The sequence below is a fragment of the Colletotrichum navitas genome (assembly GCF_030913465.1).
Source record: "Colletotrichum navitas strain CBS 125086 chromosome Unknown LY79scaffold_14, whole genome shotgun sequence".
Lineage (NCBI taxonomy): Eukaryota > Fungi > Ascomycota > Sordariomycetes > Glomerellales > Glomerellaceae > Colletotrichum > Colletotrichum navitas.
Window position 1 is genome coordinate 362,554 of NW_026850560.1, and position 20,764 is coordinate 383,317.

The 20,764-nt window shown below is 54.6% G+C and overlaps 8 protein-coding genes across 8 annotated transcripts; 3 read left to right on the forward strand and 5 right to left on the reverse strand.

Moving 5' to 3' along the window:
• Positions 1 to 1,001: 1,001 nt before the first annotated feature.
• Positions 1,002 to 4,137, forward strand: LY79DRAFT_680570 (uncharacterized protein; the record flags this gene model as incomplete). Its single annotated transcript, XM_060564541.1, has 3 exons — positions 1,002 to 1,391; positions 1,445 to 1,762; positions 1,820 to 4,137. 3 exons carry the CDS (start codon positions 1,002 to 1,004, stop codon positions 3,635 to 3,637), a joined length of 2,526 nt encoding a protein of 841 aa, XP_060416773.1. The 3' UTR covers positions 3,638 to 4,137.
• An 11-nt stretch (positions 4,138 to 4,148) lies between these two features.
• LY79DRAFT_92233 (CybS protein) lies at positions 4,149 to 5,175 on the reverse strand. Its single transcript, XM_060565220.1, has 3 exons — positions 4,850 to 5,175; positions 4,772 to 4,789; positions 4,149 to 4,716 (listed from the first exon to the last, which is right to left on the reverse strand). The coding sequence occupies exons 1-3, from the start codon at positions 5,004 to 5,006 to the stop codon at positions 4,364 to 4,366; spliced, it is 528 nt and encodes a 175-aa protein (XP_060416774.1). The 5' UTR covers positions 5,007 to 5,175; the 3' UTR covers positions 4,149 to 4,363.
• A 336-nt stretch (positions 5,176 to 5,511) lies between these two features.
• On the forward strand, positions 5,512 to 7,544 carry LY79DRAFT_667762 (tRNA synthetase class I; the record flags this gene model as incomplete). Its single annotated transcript, XM_060563430.1, has 3 exons — positions 5,512 to 5,753; positions 5,819 to 6,259; positions 6,317 to 7,544. 3 exons carry the CDS (start codon positions 5,512 to 5,514, stop codon positions 7,542 to 7,544), a joined length of 1,911 nt encoding a protein of 636 aa, XP_060416775.1.
• Positions 7,545 to 7,661: 117 nt separating this feature from the next.
• Positions 7,662 to 9,295, reverse strand: LY79DRAFT_602495 (nitrogen permease regulator 2). The gene is made up of 3 exons (XM_060561856.1): positions 9,087 to 9,295; positions 8,559 to 9,008; positions 7,662 to 8,480 (listed from the first exon to the last, which is right to left on the reverse strand). Exons 1-3 carry the CDS (start codon positions 9,127 to 9,129, stop codon positions 7,723 to 7,725), a joined length of 1,251 nt encoding a protein of 416 aa, XP_060416776.1. The 5' UTR covers positions 9,130 to 9,295; the 3' UTR covers positions 7,662 to 7,722.
• A 384-nt stretch (positions 9,296 to 9,679) lies between these two features.
• On the reverse strand, positions 9,680 to 11,119 carry LY79DRAFT_510425 (uncharacterized protein; the record flags this gene model as incomplete). Its single annotated transcript, XM_060554161.1, has 2 exons — positions 9,680 to 10,615; positions 10,685 to 11,119. The coding sequence occupies 2 exons, from the start codon at positions 11,117 to 11,119 to the stop codon at positions 9,680 to 9,682; spliced, it is 1,371 nt and encodes a 456-aa protein (XP_060416777.1).
• A 1,575-nt stretch (positions 11,120 to 12,694) lies between these two features.
• Positions 12,695 to 13,830, forward strand: LY79DRAFT_577755 (zinc-binding dehydrogenase; the record flags this gene model as incomplete). The annotated part of the gene is made up of 2 exons (XM_060559904.1): positions 12,695 to 12,926; positions 12,995 to 13,830. 2 exons carry the CDS (start codon positions 12,695 to 12,697, stop codon positions 13,828 to 13,830), a joined length of 1,068 nt encoding a protein of 355 aa, XP_060416778.1.
• A 256-nt stretch (positions 13,831 to 14,086) lies between these two features.
• LY79DRAFT_588397 (importin-beta domain-containing protein) lies at positions 14,087 to 17,274 on the reverse strand (the record flags this gene model as incomplete). Its single annotated transcript, XM_060560914.1, has 2 exons — positions 14,087 to 17,044; positions 17,107 to 17,274. The coding sequence occupies 2 exons, from the start codon at positions 17,272 to 17,274 to the stop codon at positions 14,087 to 14,089; spliced, it is 3,126 nt and encodes a 1,041-aa protein (XP_060416779.1).
• A 561-nt stretch (positions 17,275 to 17,835) lies between these two features.
• LY79DRAFT_92387 (fungal-specific transcription factor domain-containing protein) lies at positions 17,836 to 19,931 on the reverse strand. The gene is made up of 3 exons (XM_060565221.1): positions 18,877 to 19,931; positions 18,528 to 18,811; positions 17,836 to 18,468 (listed from the first exon to the last, which is right to left on the reverse strand). Exons 1-3 carry the CDS (start codon positions 19,810 to 19,812, stop codon positions 17,892 to 17,894), a joined length of 1,797 nt encoding a protein of 598 aa, XP_060416780.1. The 5' UTR covers positions 19,813 to 19,931; the 3' UTR covers positions 17,836 to 17,891.
• Between the last annotated feature and the right edge of the window lie 833 nt (positions 19,932 to 20,764).

Genomic DNA, 20,764 nt, shown 5'->3' on the forward strand with positions numbered 1-20,764 from the left:
CTGCCCTAGCTCAAACGGACGAGCTACCACTGGTCCGTTGGAAGGCCACGGTGCCAGTTTTGGGAAGCGCGTGGTCACACCTGAGATGCCTACTGCTTCTAGAACCAGTATAGAGAGGTACGCCTGTCTACTCGTAGGTATACAGCTTCCTGATGCCGACCTTCCGAAGCCTGTCGGCGATGTGGGATGTTCCACCCTTTGTGCAGTTGACGCGACCTACAGAGAGACAACTTTAACATGGTATATCCTCTGATACACACGCTGAAGCTTCAACGTGGGGAAGCTTGGGTAGACCAAAGCAAGATGTGACCGGCGATCCTCGCAAGCAAGCCTCACTACTCCATGGACTCGGAAGAAGGAAGGACGTGGGTGTGTCTTGCGATTTCCCGTGCCTTTAGACTCACAAAGTATTGGCGCAAGGCACGCTGGCTCAAACCCTCCCATCAACCAGCGCAGGCGGTTGACAACCAGATGGTTAGCCCATGTGCTCTGGCCATTGGCCGACACGAGTTGGCCCACTGGGATCTGGCATGGGCAACCTGTGTTTACCTCACCCACGCTTCCACGCTAAATAGAGTAATAGTGGGGGTTATCTCTTCAGGGTCCTCGTTCGCCCGGGGTCGTCGTCTCCTCAAGTCCGAGTCTCTCCTCAACCACTGCGAGCTACCACACGATGACAGCATGCCTGCCATGCCCTATTGTCTACTCAATCAGTCCGCGTATTTGATACATTGTTACTCCGCGGGTCCCCACCATATGCGTCATGTAAACGCTACAAGATCTTGGGTTGAGTGACCCCGGGAAGACAATGCAGTCGTTGTGGTCGGAACGTCTATAATTGCTCGAGTTGCGCCTGGGTTCCCTCTGGTCTCCCTGTTCCGCGTCCTCGAATCGACCCTTTTTGTTCACTTCAACTTGAAAAAGAAAGAAAAAGTCAGGGAAAGATTCCACGGAACCGCTTTAACGCACATTCTCAACTCCTAGAGCAATGAGAGAATACCATGGCTTCTCTTGGTGGTAACATTTTACCCCTCGGCCTCGACCTCAAAACTTCTTTTGCTGGACTGAGTGCAGTGGCCCTTAGCGGCCTGTTCTTTGCCAATATCCTTTCTACAAAGGATGCGGAAAGGAACGGCAGCGAGGCCCCGAGCCTCCTGAAGTCTTTCTTGCTGTTCTTTTACACCTGTTTCATCAAGCCGCACAGTGGCGACAAGAAGGGCAACCAGCAGGATGCCCTTGAGAGCTTCTACAAGAAGCAAGCCGGCGCTTATGATGCAACCAGGAAGGTTCTCTTGCAAGGCAGAGAGGACATGCTCGCGCTTGTCGCAGCACAACTGAAGGCCAATGGCCGCCCCAACAAGGGCGGCAAGGCCAAGCGGATCTGGGTTGATGTGAGTTGGCCTTCTGATCCTCATACCTTAGAACGGCAGCTAACATGGCGAAGGTTGGTGGAGGAACGGGTTGGAACATCGAGGCCATGTCTAGCTTCGTCAATGTTCCCGAGTTCTTCTCCAGTGTATACCTTGTCGACTTCTCCCCGTCTCTCTGCGAAGTTGCTCGACAGCGGTTTGAACGTCTTGGCTGGAATAACGTCAAGGTTGTGTGCGAGGACGCGAGGAAGTTCAGCCTCGAGGATTATGAAAATGATCTTCCGACCAACCGCATTCCTTCGCGCTCGCCTGCCCTGAGCTACCTCTCCCAGAAGCGCGTTGAGCACGGTGGTGCCGATCTCGTCACCATGTCGTATAGCTTGTCCATGATCGTAAGTACTATATGCCACCTCAATTCAACTGATTCTCGCTAACCAGAGCCCTACCAGCCTGACTACTACTCTGTCGTCGACTCGCTCACTTCACTCTTGTCTCCCGACGGCGTAATGGGTGTGGTTGACTTTTACGTCCAATCCAAGATCGACTTCTCTTTCCGCAACTTCACAGGTGGGCTTGTCGGACGCCATGTCAACTGGATTCTGAGAACCTTTTGGCGCGCATGGTTCGACATAGACCGAGTGGGTCTCGAGGCGAGTCGTCGCGACTACCTTGAGTATAAGTTTGGTACGGTTCTCAACATCAACGCCCGCAACTACACTATTCCATACTATGTATGGGTCGGTTGTCACAAGAAGCCCTTCTCCTCTACAAGTCTGCCCCACGAGATCATTGAGAAGATCGATGCTCTTGCCACAGAGTCTCCTTACCTATTCCCTGCCAACCAGGGTGATGCCCTTACCCGTGCAGTCGAAAGATCGGCGCCCGAGATCCGTTCCAAGGCCTTCATGGCAGCGATCCAGAATCTGTCTGCGAACCTGCCACTGCCTTCGTTCTTCTACCAAAACCACCACTGGCGCATCTACTACGACGACCAGCTCCAGAAGCACACCCAGTTCAACGACGAGTATATCTATGCCTTCACGTGGGAAGACTCGCAGGTGGATGAGCGCCTCCTCAGGCTGGGCTCGGACGACGTAGTGCTGGCCATCACCAGCGCCGGTGACAACATCCTCTCTTATGCCATGCAAAGCCCAGCCAGAATCCACGCGGTTGACCTGAACCCCACGCAGAACCACCTCCTCGAGCTCAAAGTTGCATCCTACACTGCCCTTCCCTACGAGGACTTCTGGAAGCTGTTCGGTGAGGGTAAGCATCCTGAATTCCGTTCGCTGCTCCTCACGAAGCTCTCCCCTCATCTGTCCAGCCGTGCGTTCCAGTACTGGCTCCAGAACGTTCATGTCTTCGCCAACTCCAAGGGCTATGGGCTCTACGATACGGGCGGCTCACGTCACGCCATCCGCGTCTTCCGCTGGATCTCGCGCATCTTTGGTTGCCGCGCTGCCGTCAAGGAGTTCCTTTCGACAAAGACCCTCAATGAGCAGCGCGAGGTCTGGCGCAATAAGATTCGTCCCGCCCTGCTCTCCAAGCTCGTTTGCAACCTTGTCGTCAGTCAGGAAAGCTTCCTCTGGGCCGCTCTCGGTGTTCCCAAGAACCAGCTCGCCATGATCGAGAGCGATCACGCCGAGAGCGAGGCTGCCAAGGGGCCGAGACCGATGGATCGGAAGGTCCGCTCGCATGCCATCTGGCAATACATGGTAGACACTCTCGACCCCGTCGCCGAGCAGACTCATGTCGCCGTCAACAATCCATACTACCATGTTTGTATGACTGGCGATTTCACCAAGCGTTGCCATCCCGACTACCTATCGGAGAAGGCCCACACCAAGCTCTCCCGCCCCAACGCCTTTGACGGCCTGCGCATACACACAGACGAGATTGACGAGGTCATCAATCGTATCATGCCCGGTACACTGACCGTTGCTGTCGTCATGGATAGCATGGACTGGTTCGATCCAGGCGCCCCGGCCGCTGCTGCACAGATTACGAAGCTCAACCGCGCCCTCAAGAAGGGTGGCCGTGTGCTTCTCCGCTCGTCTGCGCTGAACCCGTGGTACATCAAGGTCTTCGAGGCCCATGGCTTCTCTCCCAAGAGAGTCGGCGCTCGTATCGACGGAGCCTGTATCGACAGAGTTAATATGTATAAGTCAACATTCCTATGCATTAAAGTCGAGAACCTGCCACCGCCGACACCCGAGATGGATTGTATGGGCGGCTCTGAGATCACCAGCCTCTCCTTGTCGAGCTAAGACTGGTAGGAATGGCCTCGACGGTTGGCTACAGCAATGGGAGCCTAAGCTGTTTGTCGCTTGCTCAAGTATGATTGATATTATCTATTTCATATCATGTTATCGACCTCGTAGTGTATTTGCCTCCCAATGTTCAAGACACCCAGATTTCCTTAATAGATACCTACTTGGATGAAACTCAGCTGTACTTGTGGATCTCGCTCTGTTCTGAAACTGCTCACTTGACAATGGCAAGAAAAGTGGCGGCACATGATTGAGTATATCCCGAATGTCGCCCCCCGCATTTCCTGAAACCATTGTCCCGTTGGGCGGTCGAAAGCATCCGACGGAAAAGGCCTCATGAGATTGAACAATTCCCTTTTCAAGCCAACACCTTATTGGATTTAATAGTGTCTCCTGAGACCAAACCAACTATCTTCAGACCAGATAAGGTCTAGGAAGACCACGATAACATGCCAAGCCGAGTTCATTCACAAAGAATCCAATTTTGCCTAGTCTGGTGGTTGTACACTAGCCATTCCAATTCTAAACCGTAGCGCCCCTGAATCACACATACAATACGCTGACACCAGCGTCTTTATTAACTCTGATACCCAGCATAGCACGCGTCCCGCTGCGCACTTTCAACCGCTCGACATAAGTGGTGGGCTACGGTTTGGGGTCATTTTGACCAGGGTGCTTTCCGAGCGGCAGCTCCCCCCTAATGACGAGAAAACCCTACAACCCTTACGCCCTCCAGAGACGTGCGATGGCCTCAGTGACGCCAACGTCGCTGGTCTCGAACTCGTACAGGCCGAGGCCAACGAGGGCAGTAGCCAGGTTCAGACCCCACATAGTAGCCTTGCGCGACTTGGGGTAGTGCTTGGTAGGCACGTAGTCGATGATGATGTTCTGGAAGCCGGTGTGAGAGTGGATGAGGATCATGGCGCAAAGGAGAGCGTCGGTCGTCGGGTTGAGGGAGCCGGCAGCAAAGGGGGCGATGGTAATGGGGACCAGACCAGCAGCGAGAAGGCGGTCGAAGGTCCAGTGGTAAGAGCCGTGAGCGGGGCTTGGGGGAGGGACGGGGGCGGGCTTGTTGACTAGAAATCACGGGTTAGGTTCTTTTCGCACTTTGACTCGTAGTGTTTTTCGTACCTCCACCGTCAATGACCTCTGCAAACACTGAGTTAGCAATTCTGATTCAGAAACTACATGACAACAACAGACACGTACGGGGTCCGACGGGCAGCAGTTGCCTCTTGGTCGTGGTGTGAAAGGCCGTAGCTCTTGTCGAGTTCTTGACGAAGGCGGAGCGGATCGGGGTGGTCTGGGCCATGCGAGCCGCCGTGGCGGTTTGCCGAAGAAGGGAGGGTCGCACAATCGAAGCCATGGTGATCTTTGGGGCTCACGAGGCAGGTTCAATTGGGGGGAAGTCAAGAGGGAGGGGGGGTTCAGAGTCGTTTTTTGGTGATTTAGGCTGGAGAAAGAGACCCCAAATGCCGGAATCTATGATGTCCACTTAGCCGAGGGTATACGACTAACTCCGTAAGGTATTTGGATTGCAGACACGGCCGTCTGACATTCAAAGTGACGTGATTGGTTGGCTATGTTCCGATATCTCCACGTGATTCCTCCACCGAACAGAGCCCGGCTATCGGCACAACGTAGATGCGTCCCAAATCTTATCATAATCGCGATAAGGGAAATTTTTGGAGTTTGGGAGGGTCCAGTTGTACGCGACAGCTATGGCGTTGGGTCAGTCATTCTGTGCAGAGTGCAGGGTTGATCTGGATATCTGACTAGCCAGCTATTGAACCTTTGATTTTCTCGTCATTCTTTTTCGATGTTTTAATACGATCAAAGATTCTTCATATAAGGCATACGGACAATCCGCCATGTCGTCGACATTGGCGTCCCGCCTGCCCGAGCTGCGGCGTAACATCTGCAGACGATGCGCCGGGATCCCAGTGATTCAATTGCAGCAGAACCGGCCAAGATGGATATCGCAAAAGGTCGTGGAGAAGCGCCGGATGGGGGAGGAGGAGTGGGCGAAGCGTGCTGAGGCTATTGAGCAAGGAGAACTTCAAAATATCTGGGACATCTTCGAGGAACGAGGTTACGTCAAGGACGTCGCAGGGTAAGCCTTCGCAGCGCCATCTACGCCGCCCCCCTGACGGCGAGTTGCTGACCCGACCACTCCAGACGTACACCACAGATCAAAGAACTCCTGCGAACAAAACGAATAGGCGCGTATGTTGGAGTCGATCCCACGGCAGCGTCCCTCCACGTCGGCCATCTCTTACCTTTCATGCCCCTTTTCTGGATGCACCTCCACGGCTACACAGCCGTATCATTGGTTGGCGGCGCAACGGGTAGGATAGGTGATCCGACGGACCGTCTAAAGACCCGTGAGGTCATGGCGAACAGCGAGGTGTCGATGAATATCACAAAGATCCATTACCAACTGAAGAAGATTTGGAGCAACGTCGAGGCGCTCGGGCGCAAGTATGGCAAGGAGCCAGAGTGGGCGGGCAAGAGGCATCTCGTCAACAACAACATGTGGTGGCAGAGTCTGCCGTTGTATGATGTTATGAAGCGGTTGGGTCGGTACATGCGGATAGGGCCCATGCTCGGCCGCGATACGTGAGTTTTGCTTGGACGCCCTAAATCTCTTGGCTACATCGCTGATCATACGAATAGCGTTAAGAACAAGATGGAAAAGGGCGATGGCATGTCCCTCGCCGAGTTCATTTACCCATTGATGCAGGGGTGGGATTTCTGGCACCTGTACTCCAAGCTAGGCGTCCAGATGCAGATCGGAGGCTCTGACCAGTTCGGCAACATTGTCACGGGCATCGAGGCCGTCAAGACGATCCGATCCTCGGAGGAGAACCCCAACATGAGAATGCCTGATACTTGGAAGGACGACCCTATCGGCTTTACTGTGCCCCTTCTGACGGACAACGCTGGCACCAAATTCGGCAAGAGTGCCGGTAACGCAGTCTGGCTCGATCCCTTCATGACCAGCGCCTTTGACCTGTACGGATACTTCGCCAGACGGCCCGACAGCGAGGTCGAGAAGCTCCTCAAACTATTCACTTTCCTTCCCGCTGCCAGCATTGAGAAGTTGATGATCGAGCACGCCCAGGACCCGCCCAAGAGAGTTGCCCAGCATACCCTCGCCTTCGAAGTTCTCTCCCTGGTCCACGGTGCCGACGTTGCCATCCGGGAGCAGCAGCAGCACCAATTCATGTACAGAAAGGGTGGAAACGCCGCGCAAATCGCGGGCGCTGCCGGCGTTTCCGAGGAAGGACAGGATTCCCTGGCCCCATACAAAGCCATCGAAGGCCATCCCACGACCCTTAACAACGCCCCCAAAATGGACATGCAGCTCCCCGAGAACCTCATTTACAACCAGGGCATTGCGCGCATCCTCTACGCCGCAGGCCTGGCGTCGTCCGTCAGCGAGGGCCACCGCATCGCCCGCGCCCAGGGCGCCTACGTCGCCGCGGCGCCAGGCAAGGATATGCGCGGCCTTGTCCCGGGAAACCTTGACTGGACGCCCGTCAAGCTCTGGTACCCCCAGGATGTGCCCAAGTTCCTTATCGACGGGCGCTTGCTCATCATCCGCAAGGGCAAGCACAACGTCCGCATCATCGAGGTCGTCAGCGACCAGGAGTGGCAGGAGAGCGGCAAGGCGTACCCCGGCGAGCCCTACAAGGGCAAGACGCGCGTGCTGATGAAACAGCTTAAGGAGATGGCCGCCGCTGAAGGCCGCAAGATGTCCCGCCGCGAGCTCGAGCAGATGCTCAAGGAGAAGCTGGCCGCCGACGAGGAGGAGGTCACCGTCGCCAACAACCCGGATATCAAGTTTCCAAAGAAGAGCGAGAGGCAGCAGGCTTTCGAGGAGGGTCACAAGTCGCAGTAGGTGAAGCGGTGGAACAGTTGTCGGCGAAGAGTTGACGTATCACACGACACCATGTACAAACGTCTGTACCACGATATGTATATTACTACACTAGAACAATGTAAACATGAGCACTTTCCTCATCCTTGTCCTGCTCTAACAACCCTGTCACTCGTGATTACCCCCCTTCCGGACTTCCTCAGTGATAAAACACCGTCAAGTCCCCGCTAGGCACCGGCAGGCTCTTAAGCTTCTCCATAATCTCACCGTCCGTAAGGTTCCTCTCCGTGATAATCTGGTCAAACGAGTGGCACCCGTCCGTGTACTGCTGTAGCGGATCGCCGCCGGCCCTGGGCCTCGCCTGGCCCGTTGCCAGTGCCGCCAGGTACTGCTTCGAGACGACGTACTTGTGGACGCGGTACAGGCACCCTTTGATGACGCCGAACTGCACGAGCCTCCTCACGTCGACGTAGCGCAGCACGTCGAACCCGGCCTCCTGATGCGCCCGTAGCCACTCCATGACGCTTTTGCCCACGCAGAAGCTCGTCATCAGCTTGATAAGCATGAAGTTGCTTACGCGCTGGCGAGCGTGGATGCACACATAGGCCGCGCACTCGTCGACAATGCCATCGCGATCGGCGACAAAGTCGTGGATGCCAGGGCGGGGCGCGTAGCAGGAGCCGAAGAAGAACATGTCCAGCAGCAGGATGGTGTCGTAGTATAGCAGGTGGCGCAAGGCGAGGGTGGCGAGGTCGAGCGAGACGTCAGCGAGCCAGGCGATGCGGCGCACGTCGTTGACGCCGTCAATGTGCGCAACGACCTTTTGCATCGTCAGGTCCCACGTCTGATCGACGATCTCGGCGAACTTCATCTTGGCGACGGGGACGTGCCAGCCCCGAACCAGGGGCGGGCAGGCGTGGTGCGGGAAGAGCTTCATGTTGATCCTGTTCGCCTCGTCTGTCGTTTCTGTTTAGGGAAGATGGCCCAAGGCAAAAGAAGAAGAAGAAAAAGGAGAGGACAGCAACATGGACTTACCGACGGGGATCATGCACTCGCCGTAGTTGTTCAGATCCTCCTTCACAATCTCCAGCAAGCTCTCAATCGGCCTCCTGTCCCCTCCGTTGTTCCCGCCACCGTCCTCCTGGCTGAGATACTCGTTTTGCTTCTCCATCTCCTTAAAGGTGACGGCCAGCCGCCTCACGACGGGCTCGTACTGCGCCAGGTCCGCGTCGGCGTCCAGCACGAGCCCAAAGTTGAAGATGAACTCGTTGCGCTGGTACTTTTGGTGCGGGATCAGCACGGGGAAGCCCAGCACGGCGTACTTGCCCTCCGGGTCCTGCACCGTCATGTACCGGTTGAAGAAGGCCTTGCGCGGTACGATGTACTCCTGCATTACGTCCCAGTCGATCAGCGGCGGCTTCGTCGTCGCCGCGCCGGGAGCGGCTGTGATGCAGCCCGGCGGCGACTGGGCCACGATGTGTGGGCCTGCGAGTGCCGGTTAGTGAGATTAGATGAGATAGATGCCCTCGATGCGGGTGCAGCGAGAAGGCCTGCGTTACTTACCCTCCTTGGGGAAGAACCTAGCATAGAAGATGCCTTGGATCATGACGGCTACATCGTATTTAGACAGGTAGTTGCGGTAAAAGTGAGTGTTGGCAGAAACCAAACCATCGACAAGGGGTGTAGAAGTCGGCGGTAAGTTGAGGTGGTGAGTTTGGAGACGTTGTGTGGTGCACGTTTTCCGGACCGGTCTAATCGCCCCATCCAACCCATATCGCGCCGTACCTTAGGTAGCATGGAATCCCAACAAGCTGCGGCAAACACACCAAGTTCCTATAAGGAACAGAACTTCGAGTAATATTCTCATGATTCATCTCCATACAAAACATCACGAGCAGGATAGCCAGTAAGTAGTAACAATGAAGGCACGAGGCCGTTTGTTAGTAAAATGCCCTAAAGCAGTTTGCACGAGCTGGTGTCATAAACGTCATGCTGGTCAATTTTCCTATCCCCTTGGGAACTGCCAGAACCAAGTTCAGGGCAACCCACTATGGTATGTGCTTCTTTCCGCGACCAGTCCATAATCCATTAATCGTGCGTCCTCACAAGATGAAACCGTCTGTCTCCGCCTGCATCGTCATGTATTGAACCCGTACTCAACCACTAAGAAGATGCTCAATCGCGCCTTGCACGCTACCACCACTACGGCGCAGAGCAGCCACGTTCCTATCGAAGTCGAAAAAGCCCATGTCGTTGAGCTGGCGCAATTGCTCAGCATAGCGTTCTTCGGGAGGGCGGTTATCCGGGGGAGCAGGAGAGCCTCCACCGGCAGCGCCGGCGCCGCCTGCACCGAGACCCCACATGTTCATCATTTGTTGCATCATCTCCGGGTTGATCTGGCCGAAAGGAGAAGCAAAGGGGTTGGCTGGGGCCTGGCCTTGACCCTGGCCCTGGGTCTGTCCCTGAGCCGCGTAAGGAGGGGGCGCAAACAGGGCAGCGAAGGGGTTGGCCGGAGGCGGACTCGATGTAGCATTTGCACCCTGCCCGCCCGTCGTTGCTCCCGTAGTTCCAGGGGCCCCCGCTCCTGCCGGAGCCTGCGTGTCACTGCCGGTCGCCGCGCCCGCACCAGGAGTGGCCCCGGGTTGCTGAGGCGCAAAAGGGCTGCCCGGGCCAAACAGCGCACCAAGATCGCCCAATCCTTCCATGCCGCCGAACCCCGGCATACCCGGAAGACCCCCAGGGAAGCCGAACGGGGAAGCGTTATTAGCATTGGCGCCGGCGCCAGCGGCCGCAGCTTCGGCAGGCGTGGTGTCGGTTGCGCCAGGCGCTGGAAACGCAGCGTTGCCACCTCCTCCAGCCATATTACGCTGCATTCTCATAACGTTGCGGAGCATGTCCGGGTTGGTCATCATCTGGCGCATAAAAGGTGACTGGATGATCTCTCGGGCGTTAGGCACATTGCGCAAGTGGGGGTTGCTCTGGATCATGTAGTTGATGAAGTCGGGGTTATCGAGAGCCGCGTTCATGGTCTGGAGCATGGAGGGGTCGGAAAGCATCTGGGCCAGCTGGTCGTCGGACGGCGGGGCGCCCATCTGCAGCACGTAATATTAGCTTGTGCCATACAGTATACGGCAATCGCCGTGGTTTCGCGGGTAACTTACGCCTCCGTCTGCACCAAAGGTCTCGCGACTGGGCAGGTTGATGTGCCCGGCGTATCTGGCCCCGGTCAGGCCGGCGAGAATGTTATTTGCGGTGCCAGCAGCCATGTTGGAGGGCACAGCGGGGGCAGCGGGTGTCGAGGCAGCAGCGGAGGGCTGAGGTGCCGGGTTGCTGGCGGCGCTCTTGACCATGTGGATGGTGTTGTTGGGCTTGATCTTGTAGGTGCCGAGGGTGTCGTCGTTCTTCATGACGCGGCCAGAGTAGATAAGACGCTGGCGCTCGACGGGGACGTTCTCAAAGTCTTCGCCAGCCAATTTGGTCTTGAGGTCCAACACGGTGGCAGACTCGGCCATGGTGATGGTGTGGTTGCTATCCTGTCCCGTCTTCACCTTAAAGGTGACCTGGGCATCACCAGCGCCCTCTGTGTTGTCGGCCATGACCTCGTTTGGTGCGTGTATGCAGTCGATGGAGGCGGTCCTTGGTTTGAAGTAATTGTGTTGGATGGCGTAGTGCGACGGTGAATGCGGTAAAGTCAAGGGCCTAAAAACGGCTCACGAATGCAGAGGAGAAAGAGGAAGGGGTAGAGATGTTGTTGGTGAGGAACGGAAGATATTGGGATTCTGGAACGGGTCGACGGAATGCGAGATCAACCCGGGGTCAGGTCGAGGTCAACCAGGCAGATAGGTATGTAAAGTATGTGGCTAGTCGGTAGCTGCGGTTGGAGTCGTAGGATTGGATGTCGGTCGGTCGGTGGTGCGTTTGTGAAGGTGGGCTCCAATGATGGGGTCAGAGAGGGGCAACTACCTAGGTAGGTAAGTGTGAATTGCGTACTGGTGCTTGGTGCTGCCCTTATGCGGTGGCCTGGAGGTGATCTGCCCGCCGTATCAGTCGCCTCTGCGAGTGGAAGCTAGGTACTCTCTGCCGCAGTGCGCTGACGCTGGTGGGGCGAGAGGTACAGTACTAGGATCGCTCTGCTCCTGGAAGGTTGCGCAACGGTACACAGACCAAACTATACTATGTAGGTGCGATGCTGCTTGACCGATATGTTGTCCCAAGGAATCTGCAGTCTTCGGTTTGTTGTAAAATCATTCCATAAATTTTTATTGTCCAAACATCCCATCCCCAGTATCAAGAGATCCAACACAGGCACGTATGCGCAATTCATAGTGGAATCTAGAGTCCCTCCTAAACAGGCAACGAGCACCCTTGTTCCAACATACAGGTAAGCCTCAGGTGTCATCTCTTCTACCACCATCCATGACCTTCGATTTCGCGTTCGGGTTTCTGATGCAACTTGGCGCCGTAAACCATACGCAAGCGACCTCGCTGTTGATTTTACCTCTTTGCAGAAAAAACAAACGAGTTCGAGTGAACTTTCGCGACTCAAGAACCACTATGGATTCAAGATGTGTTTGAACAAGATGCCATTTGCATGCACGCACAGTCATCTTCGAGACATGACCCAATGGCGTAGTTCAGCAACTAGAAAGTGGCAATATCAATAACGAAAATCCATCAACCAGTTGTCGATCACTTAGCGCCCATCGCCCTCCACGCCATGCCATAGCACAGCTAGCGGGAACGATGACAGCAGCCGCAAACCCTCGGCTCGGAGAAGGGTCTCTGATGACTTGAGCGCTCGGGCCAATGTCCTTCACCGGCTGGGCCCTCCACGCCCCCCGGAGTTCACACATCGAGAAGGTGATTAGCCAACGAGGGGCCACCAATATGCCTCGGCTCCCCCCTCTTTCGCGCCTTCAGGAACCCCGGTCCGGGGTAGCAGACGCGTAGAGAAGGTCGAGTCCGACGACATATGTAGCACAAGCCCTCATATTTTGGAAGCTACAAACTCACTGTTGACATCTTTGTATCACATACTCATATCTACTGGCTCACCCAGAACGTTATCGCCTGTTACATTCAATACAATTCGTTCGCTTTCATAGTTTGGGGGTTTGGGCTGTTCCACCTGGAAACTTGTATATTTCAAGCTGACAACATTCCTACCTACAATGCGCGGCATCCAAATCAAGCAATATGTCAAGGTGAGCCTCATCTATATTCTAATCTTGCTTTCCGGTAGCTTCAAGCTGAAACCAAAAAAGTCTCCCAAGGAGCTCCTCGTGACAGACCTCCCAGACCCCGTCCCTGTGAAGGACGACGAATACCTCATCCAAGTCCACGCCACGGCCGCAAACTTCTTTGACATTCTGCAAATCCAAGGGAAATATCAGACCCAGCCTCGTAAGTCCCTGGTATCTCTTAAATACACCACAAAGTCGCTTGACTGTCTCACTAACACCCCTGCTCAGCGTTTCCCTGGATCTCTGGTGCCGAGTTCGCAGGCACAGTCCTCAAAGCGCCCTCCTCCAACCCAAAATACCCCGTCGGCGCCCGCGTCTTCGGCGCCACCCAGGGCGCCTTCGCCACGAAGTGCCTCGCCCGTGAGCGGGAGCTGCTTCCCATCCCCGAGGGCTGGTCCTACCAGGCGGCCGCCGGTCTCTTCGTCACGGCGCCCACGTCCTACGGAGCACTCGTCGTTCGCGCGGGGATCAAGCCGGGGGACATCGTCCTTGTCCACGCCGCGGCCGGAGGCGTCGGCCTCGCCGCTGTGCAGGTCGCCAAGGCATTCGGCGCCACCGTCATCGCGACGGCCTCGACGCCCCGCAAGCTCGAGGTCGCAAAGGCGTTTGGTGCGGACCATGTCGTCGACTACCGCGAGGCCGACTGGCCCGCCAAAGTCAAGGCGTTGACGCCCAAGGGCAGGGGTGTGGACATCGTCTACGACCCCGTGGGAATGGTGGATGCGAGCACGAAGTGTACGGCGTGGAACGGCCGCATCCTCATCATCGGCTTCGCCGCCGGCAAGATTGAAAAGGTCGCCATGAACAAGGTCCTCCTGAAGAACATCAGCCTTGTGGGCATATTTTGGGGCCAGTATGCCGTCAAGGAGAAGGAGACGGTCGTCGAGGTATGGAAGGGCATTATGAAGCTCGTCGCCGAGGGCAAGCTGCGCGGGACCGAGTTCACCGACGAGGAGTTTGTTGGACTTGAGCGCATTCCTGACGCGCTGATAGCCTTGGGAAGCCGGGGCACTTGGGGTAAGGTGGTGGTCAAGATCCCTCAGGATGGTCAAAGCAAGCTATGAAAAATAAATTGGACCAGATCAAGCGCCTAGGGCAATGCTGTTGGAGGGCGAGCTCCTCCTCGCGGCTCGACTGCCGGCCTCACCGGGATAGCATGGACTATTGTTTCCTCAAATTCCCATTTCTATTCACATTCACCGTTGCCCGGAAGAAGGCCATGCGCTCTAGCCCACGGCTTTATCATGAAATCGTAATCATCCCGCCCCTGGCGACCACAGGTCGAATCGCAACCAGCCCGATCATCAGCAAGATTGCATCTTACACCCCGGTGATTTGCGTCAGCGACCAGAACTTCTGCAGCACATCCTTGTCCACGTTGATGGCCCACTCCTGCTCAAACTGCTGCTCGCCGCCAGAACGCTGGACGACTTCTTGCAGCCTTTCCTTCACGAACCGCATGGCATTGACCGTGTGGATTGGGTCTTTTTGGCCGAACTCCGTCTCCTTGATACTCTTGGGAGTGTCGTAGTCGGTAGGCTCAAGGTCTTGCCAGATAAGCGAGTCGGAACCGTCTGTCATGCCGTCCTGGAGCTCGGCAATGGTGCCTGTCCAGAGAGTGAAATAGTCTTGCAGCTTCGCAAGGGCCAGGTTCTGCATCGGTTGTGGAAGCTCCAAAAGACGTGTCAGAGCAAGAAGAGACAGCTTCTGCCTAGGAAGATGGTCTAGGCCGTCAAGATGGGCGAACCACTCGCTGCTAAGCCAGCCCCAGACCCCTTCTATAGGGCCGAAGGAGGTGAGCATTGTAACGAAGAGACCCGGGTCAGCGATGACCAGCCGAGAGAGAATCGCAAAATAATCGCGTTCTGTGATCGTATTAAGCTTGCTGACCTTTCTGTTCGGTCCGGTCGTTTGGTTGGCCTCCCAAGCATCGTGGAGAGCCTCCATGATCTTCCCAAGAAACCCGATCTCCAAGAGGTCCTGGAAAATCACCTGCGTGCCGCCAAGCTCAGAGGCGGCTCGGATCAGGTACTCTATACAAACCGTGCCGAGTCTAACCTGCTCTCGGCTTCTGGAATCCAGGACGCCTGACAGTGCCTGCAGAAAAGGACGTCGCAACCTATCTTCCAAGACTGTCTGAGTTCCAAGGAGGATATAAGACTCAACCACAGAGAGTGCTTGAGCTGCGGTCTCCGTCTGGTATTCCAGAAGGGGAAGAGACAGCTCCGCGATACTCATGATCTCGGCAGACAAGGGTGGGTTGCTTTGCATGAGAACAGAGTTCCACAACTCCAAAGCCTCGTCGATGAGATATGTGTGTAGGTCAGAGCCGGGCTTGGCGGCTTCCGACAGCAACGGAACCATTAGATGTTGATATCTCTGGGAGGCACTGCCCATGGACATTACTAAGGCAGCAAAGATGGCAATAATTGCTTGCTTAATCATGTACTCCTCCGTTCCAGAATTTTCCCAAATACCAGGCAGGTTTGACATGATGAAGTCTGCAAACTGAGAGACGTAGTTCTCTAATCTTGTGACCAAGATCCGCATCGACTCCAGAACGGCAAGCTTCGTCTCATCAACTTCAACATTCTGGATGAGCTGGAGAAGCTCATTGAGCACATCAGCCGCATATGGCAGGAAGGCCTCGGCGCTGAAAGCAAGCTCGTCCACAATCCACCGTAGCTGACGAGCGGCAGTAATTCTAACGACAATATCGTTGGTCGGGTCGGCAGGATTGAGGAAATGTCGGAACATTTCGTAAATAAGTGGTCTACTGTTGTCAGCGATCTTGACAGTGACCCATTGGCTGGCCATGATCGCGATACGTCTGCGGAGGACTTTGTATAGGGGCCCTTGCTGTTGAGCGTCTTGGAGAACAGTCGAGACCAAAAGACTGTCAAAGTCGAATGCGTTCGATACGTTAGGAGCAGCCAATCCCATAGCCGTATATACCGCCTCCTTGGTAGCGATATCTGCCTGTGCGTTTGTCGCAATCTGGAAGTAAGAAAGCAGAGGGGGTATCATAAGTTGCTTGAAGTTGACAAGTAGATCCAGGAAAAGCTTTTCGGCGCAGGGGCGGACTTCCCATTCGTAGGCGTTGCCCTCGCTCTGTTCTTGCTGCTCCCATTCCTCGGGATCTTCCTCCCAAGCGTCTAAATCAGCCTTCCGGAAAACGAAAAGATGGGTGATAATCGTGTTGGCCATCTGTACTACAAACTCGTCTTTGAGGAGTTCTTGCTTGACGAGCGCAACAGCTTCGTTCTCATCCTTCTTGGCCTCTGCACTCCGATACTTGAAAGTCTGCTTGGGATAGAATGCAATCCTCAAGCACGCTCTCATTAAGAGCAAGCCCCGTAGTGCCAGTCTCTCCAGCAGAGGTCCCTCAACCTTTGACTTGGACTCTGACGGGCCTGAATCACCAGAGGACTGGCGGATACCACCCGACTTCTCGAAAACCTCTGCAAACTTTGCTACCAAATCCCAGTATGCATGTACCAGGGGCAAAGAATTTGGTAGAACAGCGAAGCTTGCGGGGTGCGCTTCAGACATGTCGATGTGAAGCTTCGTGAACTGCAGAAGATGCTTTCCCACTGTATCTTGGTAGGGCGCGGGGACAGGAGAGTCGTGGCTGACAAAGCCGAGAAATTGCCCGAAGTGATTCTGAGAGACAGTCCAGAACTGTTCAACTGTCTTGTCGTTGTGAGGAGCCTCATAGCCTACCACCACTAACCGTCGGATTATCTTGAGGGCGATGAGACTGTTTAACATAGCCACGTCGGCGGTATCCTCGTCGTTGCGGCCGTTTGTGAGAAAGTCAACCCACACTGCCGACTTTTCGGTATAGATTTCTCCCAATAAGTAGACCATCTCGGGGGTGACGGATTGGAGGGCTGTTTGTGATCGTCGGAGGCGAGCAGTGCCAAGTTCCTTGACAACGCGAAGGAGAATCTGCAGAGCACCATAAAGGTGCTGCTGATTGCCATTTTTGGATGACCTAACGAGGCCAATGATTTGGGGTAGGGCATCCGGCCAGTGTTGCGGATAGTCAATCCTAATGACTTTGGCGGTGACTAGGGAGTTGTGCAACGAAAGACCCGCCTCTTCCTCTTCAAGCGTGCCCTGGAACAAGCGCTGCCGGACAAGATTCTTCTCCTCTGGATCCAGCCCACCTTTTACATGAGGAAGTAGCCGCCAGTACTTGTCGATCCCGTTCTTGAGCTGAATCACAGCGAGAAACCGTATTTCGCGGGGGAGGGACTTATCGAGGAAGATGGTCTAGAGACAGAACATCAGCACCCCGCCTGAGCCAATTGCATGTCCAAGTGCAAACAAAATACCTGAAGCGAGGAGAAATAGCCCTTCTCAGTCTCCCATGAAGAAAGCTGCTGCCCTGCAGCCTGTCTACGCGCATAGTCGGTCGAGGTAGTCGCGGACTCGAGGACGCGGCAGAGCTCCTGCAAGTTGAGGGGGTTGGCGTCGCCGGGTACCTCGATAGCGAAGCTCATCTTGTGGTCTTAGGAAGCGACCAAGGCGTCTACACCAAAGTCGTTTGATCCAAGGTTTAGCTCGGGGAGAGGGTTGTACAGTCGAGGGCGGGCTCGGGGCCAAGAATCTCGTATGAGATGGGCGGGAGGATCAAAGAAGTCGTCGGGATTTTAGACAAAGCCAGGCCTTAATTATCGCTCTGGCGGGGCACTGGCCACTGTTCATATCTTACCTACCTAGGTACCTCAGGGCAGCCATCGCGGGGTAGTGGGGCGTTGAAGAAACATTGGCACTGACTGCATCAGGCTGCCAGCGGTTAGAAAGTTTCGGGCTCCTAGTACCTATTACCTATCTCATGTACCTTATTCTGTAGTGTTCATGCTTGTACTTGGCAATGGCTCAGCAATGGTGCATATTCAGTGATTAATGGAACACTTTTTTCAATCCCATACTGCAGCGTTCTCACGCTGTCCACTTCTGTCTATGGTATATAGCAATCATGATGTAGCAATTATTAACTCTTGATGCTGAACTTCGATACTTCTTGAAACCAACATCTCCCGTCTCATGAAAGGGGGAAACTTTTTATGAGGATTGATGACTTCCCAACCATTTCAACACGACACTGTCGTATCTCTCATCCCGTGATACCGCTATTCCAGTGAAACATTTCTTCCGACGTCCTAGAATCAGGGAAGGGGAACATGATTGGGCCATGAACGCTTCCGGATGATGTCATGCCTGTAATAAAAGTATCCATGCTCGGATTAGGCCCGAAGGTGGTATTGTGGTGATGCGTGCCGTTCACATCTCTCAGCACCTCGCTGACCTCATTACCAATGTTTCGAGCGACAGGCCATATCTCGCCGGCTATCTTCAACACACCTAGCAGAAGATTAAGCTTCTCTCGTAAAGCTGGTGACTCAGCTCCTCCGTACATCCTTGCGTCAAGCAATGGGAGTGCTGCCCGTTGTAGACCGATGATGCAAGCTGGACTATACCGCGCTGGTGGAAGCGAGAAGTTGAAGAGGCCGATGGTGGAAAGGCCTGCCTGAAGAGCTGTCGAACATTCAAGCCACGGATGGGTAGACGTGTATGACCGCTGTGCATTTGCTGTCGAGGAGTTGCTAGCCTTGAAGAGTGGGCCAAGTGTGAGGAAATCTCTGGTGCTGAAACCTGATGCTCCTAACGGTAGCTGCATTTTGATCCTCAAGCTGTAGTTCCGTTAGCGAAAAGAATCCTTGGGGCGAACGCTCATCTGTTGTGAACATACTCGTACGCATAAGCCATCGCGTGAAAAAGTATCATGTCCACTGTCCCCCCCGCATCAACCAACTCCTGCTTCCACTTGGGTAAAGTGATCAGCCAGGTCACGATTCCAGAATCGGCTCTATCAATCGTGGCAGACAGGAGGCCAGGCGGCAATGCTGGCATTGGCAGTATCAACTCTCCACACAGACGACAAAGATCGATCAGATAAGTCCAAGATGAATAGCTTTTGTGGCTCATCGGATCTCTGGCATCGTACTCTTTCAACGACAACGGCCGTGTAATCTCCTGGTGTTAAGTCAACGCATTATTCGGCACGAAATTCTTCCGCGGTGACTATTGGTTCAACGTACGCCAGATTGATATTCCCACTCTTCGCAAGGAAGTTCTGTGGTTGCAAGAACACCGAACAATGTAAACGTCGGCGAGTCTTCGCGCATCGCCCGCATGTTGCCGTGCCAGTAAAGAGCCCAGTACGTTCTCCTGAAACTCTCCGCCACGAATGGATCGGGCTCAGAATCTGCAAATGCCTTTTCTTGCATTCCAAGCTTGAGAGCCATTTGGGTTGCAGTGTCCATCCATCCGCCGCTCAAGTCCATTCGACTCTCCCCAAGGGCCGCAACGCTGAGAACAAGAAGCCCCTGGACTGTCCAGCAAGTCATTGGCAAACTGCCACTGGCCAAGCTGAACGCCTTCTCTCGCAACTCCTCTGAGGAGATAGCCTCCGAGAAGAGAGATCCCACATAAGCGACACAGCTTGCCAAGAAGTGAAAAGGCTCGGGCTTAGTCCGGATCTGATGCAAGAGTTGGTTCTTAGGAAGGAGCCACGGATGTGTGTCGTGGAAGTTTGTAAAGTAGAGATCGAAGAGGAGTGAGGTCGGCGAAGCCGTTATTGAATCCGAGAGACGCGGGCTCCTCATCAAAGACCACCCTCCAGGCAGGGTGCCGACCACATTGATAGGGATCTCAAGGCTTGCTACCTCGGGGGAAGGAAAGGACACTGGCGATTCTGTAGCAGTCGGGGGAGGACCAATGGGGTCGTTGATAAGACTGCGCTTCTTGGGATCTCGGATTCCTCGCCGAGATTTGGCGTAATAGCAGGTCTTTTCTTCTAGACGGCATCTGAGGCATGTCGGCAAAGCAGAGTCGCACTTGACGTGTTTCGATCGACAAGGTACACAGGCGAGGGACGCCCGTATGGTAGCTTTCGACTTGGTAGCTCCGGCACGTGGTTGCGCGTCTCCCAGATCACTGGCTTCTCCTGAACTGGATGTCGACTCGGAAACCATGGTGAGTTGCGCCAGTCTTGATTGGGGGCTGATGTTGATTGCGGTCGAAATCCCAAGCTATCTGTCGCATGGCTTCTCCCCGGGCACGGTATGTGGTGTTTATGTAAACTTTACACTTGGGCTGGACGGCAATGATTAGTATTCAACGAGCTTCAGCCCCGTCACACGCCTGGACACCTCAATACTACATTCCCATCCTCACTGACCCAAATAGGTAAACTGGACAGTGATGCATAAGTATGGCGGGCCAAGGGGGAAAGCAGCGGCAGAATCCGGTTCGTCTAAGCCCCGCCATTCTACTAGAACCCGCGACTCCTCGTCACTTTCTCTTCACGTCGACAAGCACATTTTGGCACAACGAGAGGGCTTCTATTAGACAGTCGAAAAATAGAAACATATTGGTAAGCATCATCGTAAAGGCGTGGGTGGGGGCTGGGTCACGTCAAGGCCCTTTAGGGTAACCCCTCCTTCCCAGCCCATTGGGCGGAGGATGGTTTGGGTTGCTAATATGCAAGTAGACCGGTTCCTAGGTAACATGTCTAATGCATGCCGACTTTTCTGGACCTTCCGCTTTCTACGTCAGGACCAGGTTAAAGTTGTTGTGGTCCGGTTTCGGTGGTAGGTCTTCGTAATGTACTTGTAGGAGCGGCAAGCTACTGCATGCCATTTTCTGAAGTTGACCATGCCACCGTTTGACAGAAGCTGATGCCAACCAGCAAGGGGTCGAGTTCTCTATACGGTATGAGTGGTCCGATTGGTGAAAGAGACGAAGAAGGTATCTGGACGTCTCACCCATGGTTAACCAAGGCAAAATACTGAGCGTCGGGGTCTGGCGGAGCATATTCGGAAAACATGCATAGATGATCATCCTCCTAGTGGCCACTGCTGTCTGGTTGCTGAGTAACGTTACTGTACTATTCTGCGAATATGACATGGGAGGCCAGAAGTACTG

Coding starts and splice junctions, on each gene's coding strand:
- LY79DRAFT_602495 (XM_060561856.1), bottom strand. CDS start 9,129: ATGATCCAAGGCATCTTCTATGCTAGGTTCTTCCCCAAGGAGG. Junction 9,009..9,086: donor TAGGTTCTTCCCCAAGGAGG/GTAAGTAACGCA, acceptor CGGCACTCGCAG/GCCCACACATCGTGGCCCAG. Junction 8,481..8,558: donor CGAGTGCATGATCCCCGTCG/GTAAGTCCATGT, acceptor CAGAAACGACAG/ACGAGGCGAACAGGATCAAC.
- LY79DRAFT_92233 (XM_060565220.1), bottom strand. CDS start 5,006: ATGGCTTCGATTGTGCGACCCTCCCTTCTTCGGCAAACCGCCACGGCG.
- LY79DRAFT_92387 (XM_060565221.1), bottom strand. CDS start 19,812: ATGGTTTCCGAGTCGACATCCAGTTCAGGAGAAGCCAGTGATCTGGGA. Junction 18,812..18,876: donor AGTGGGAATATCAATCTGGC/GTACGTTGAACC, acceptor ACTTAACACCAG/GAGATTACACGGCCGTTGTC. Junction 18,469..18,527: donor GCGATGGCTTATGCGTACGA/GTATGTTCACAA, acceptor ACGGAACTACAG/CTTGAGGATCAAAATGCAGC.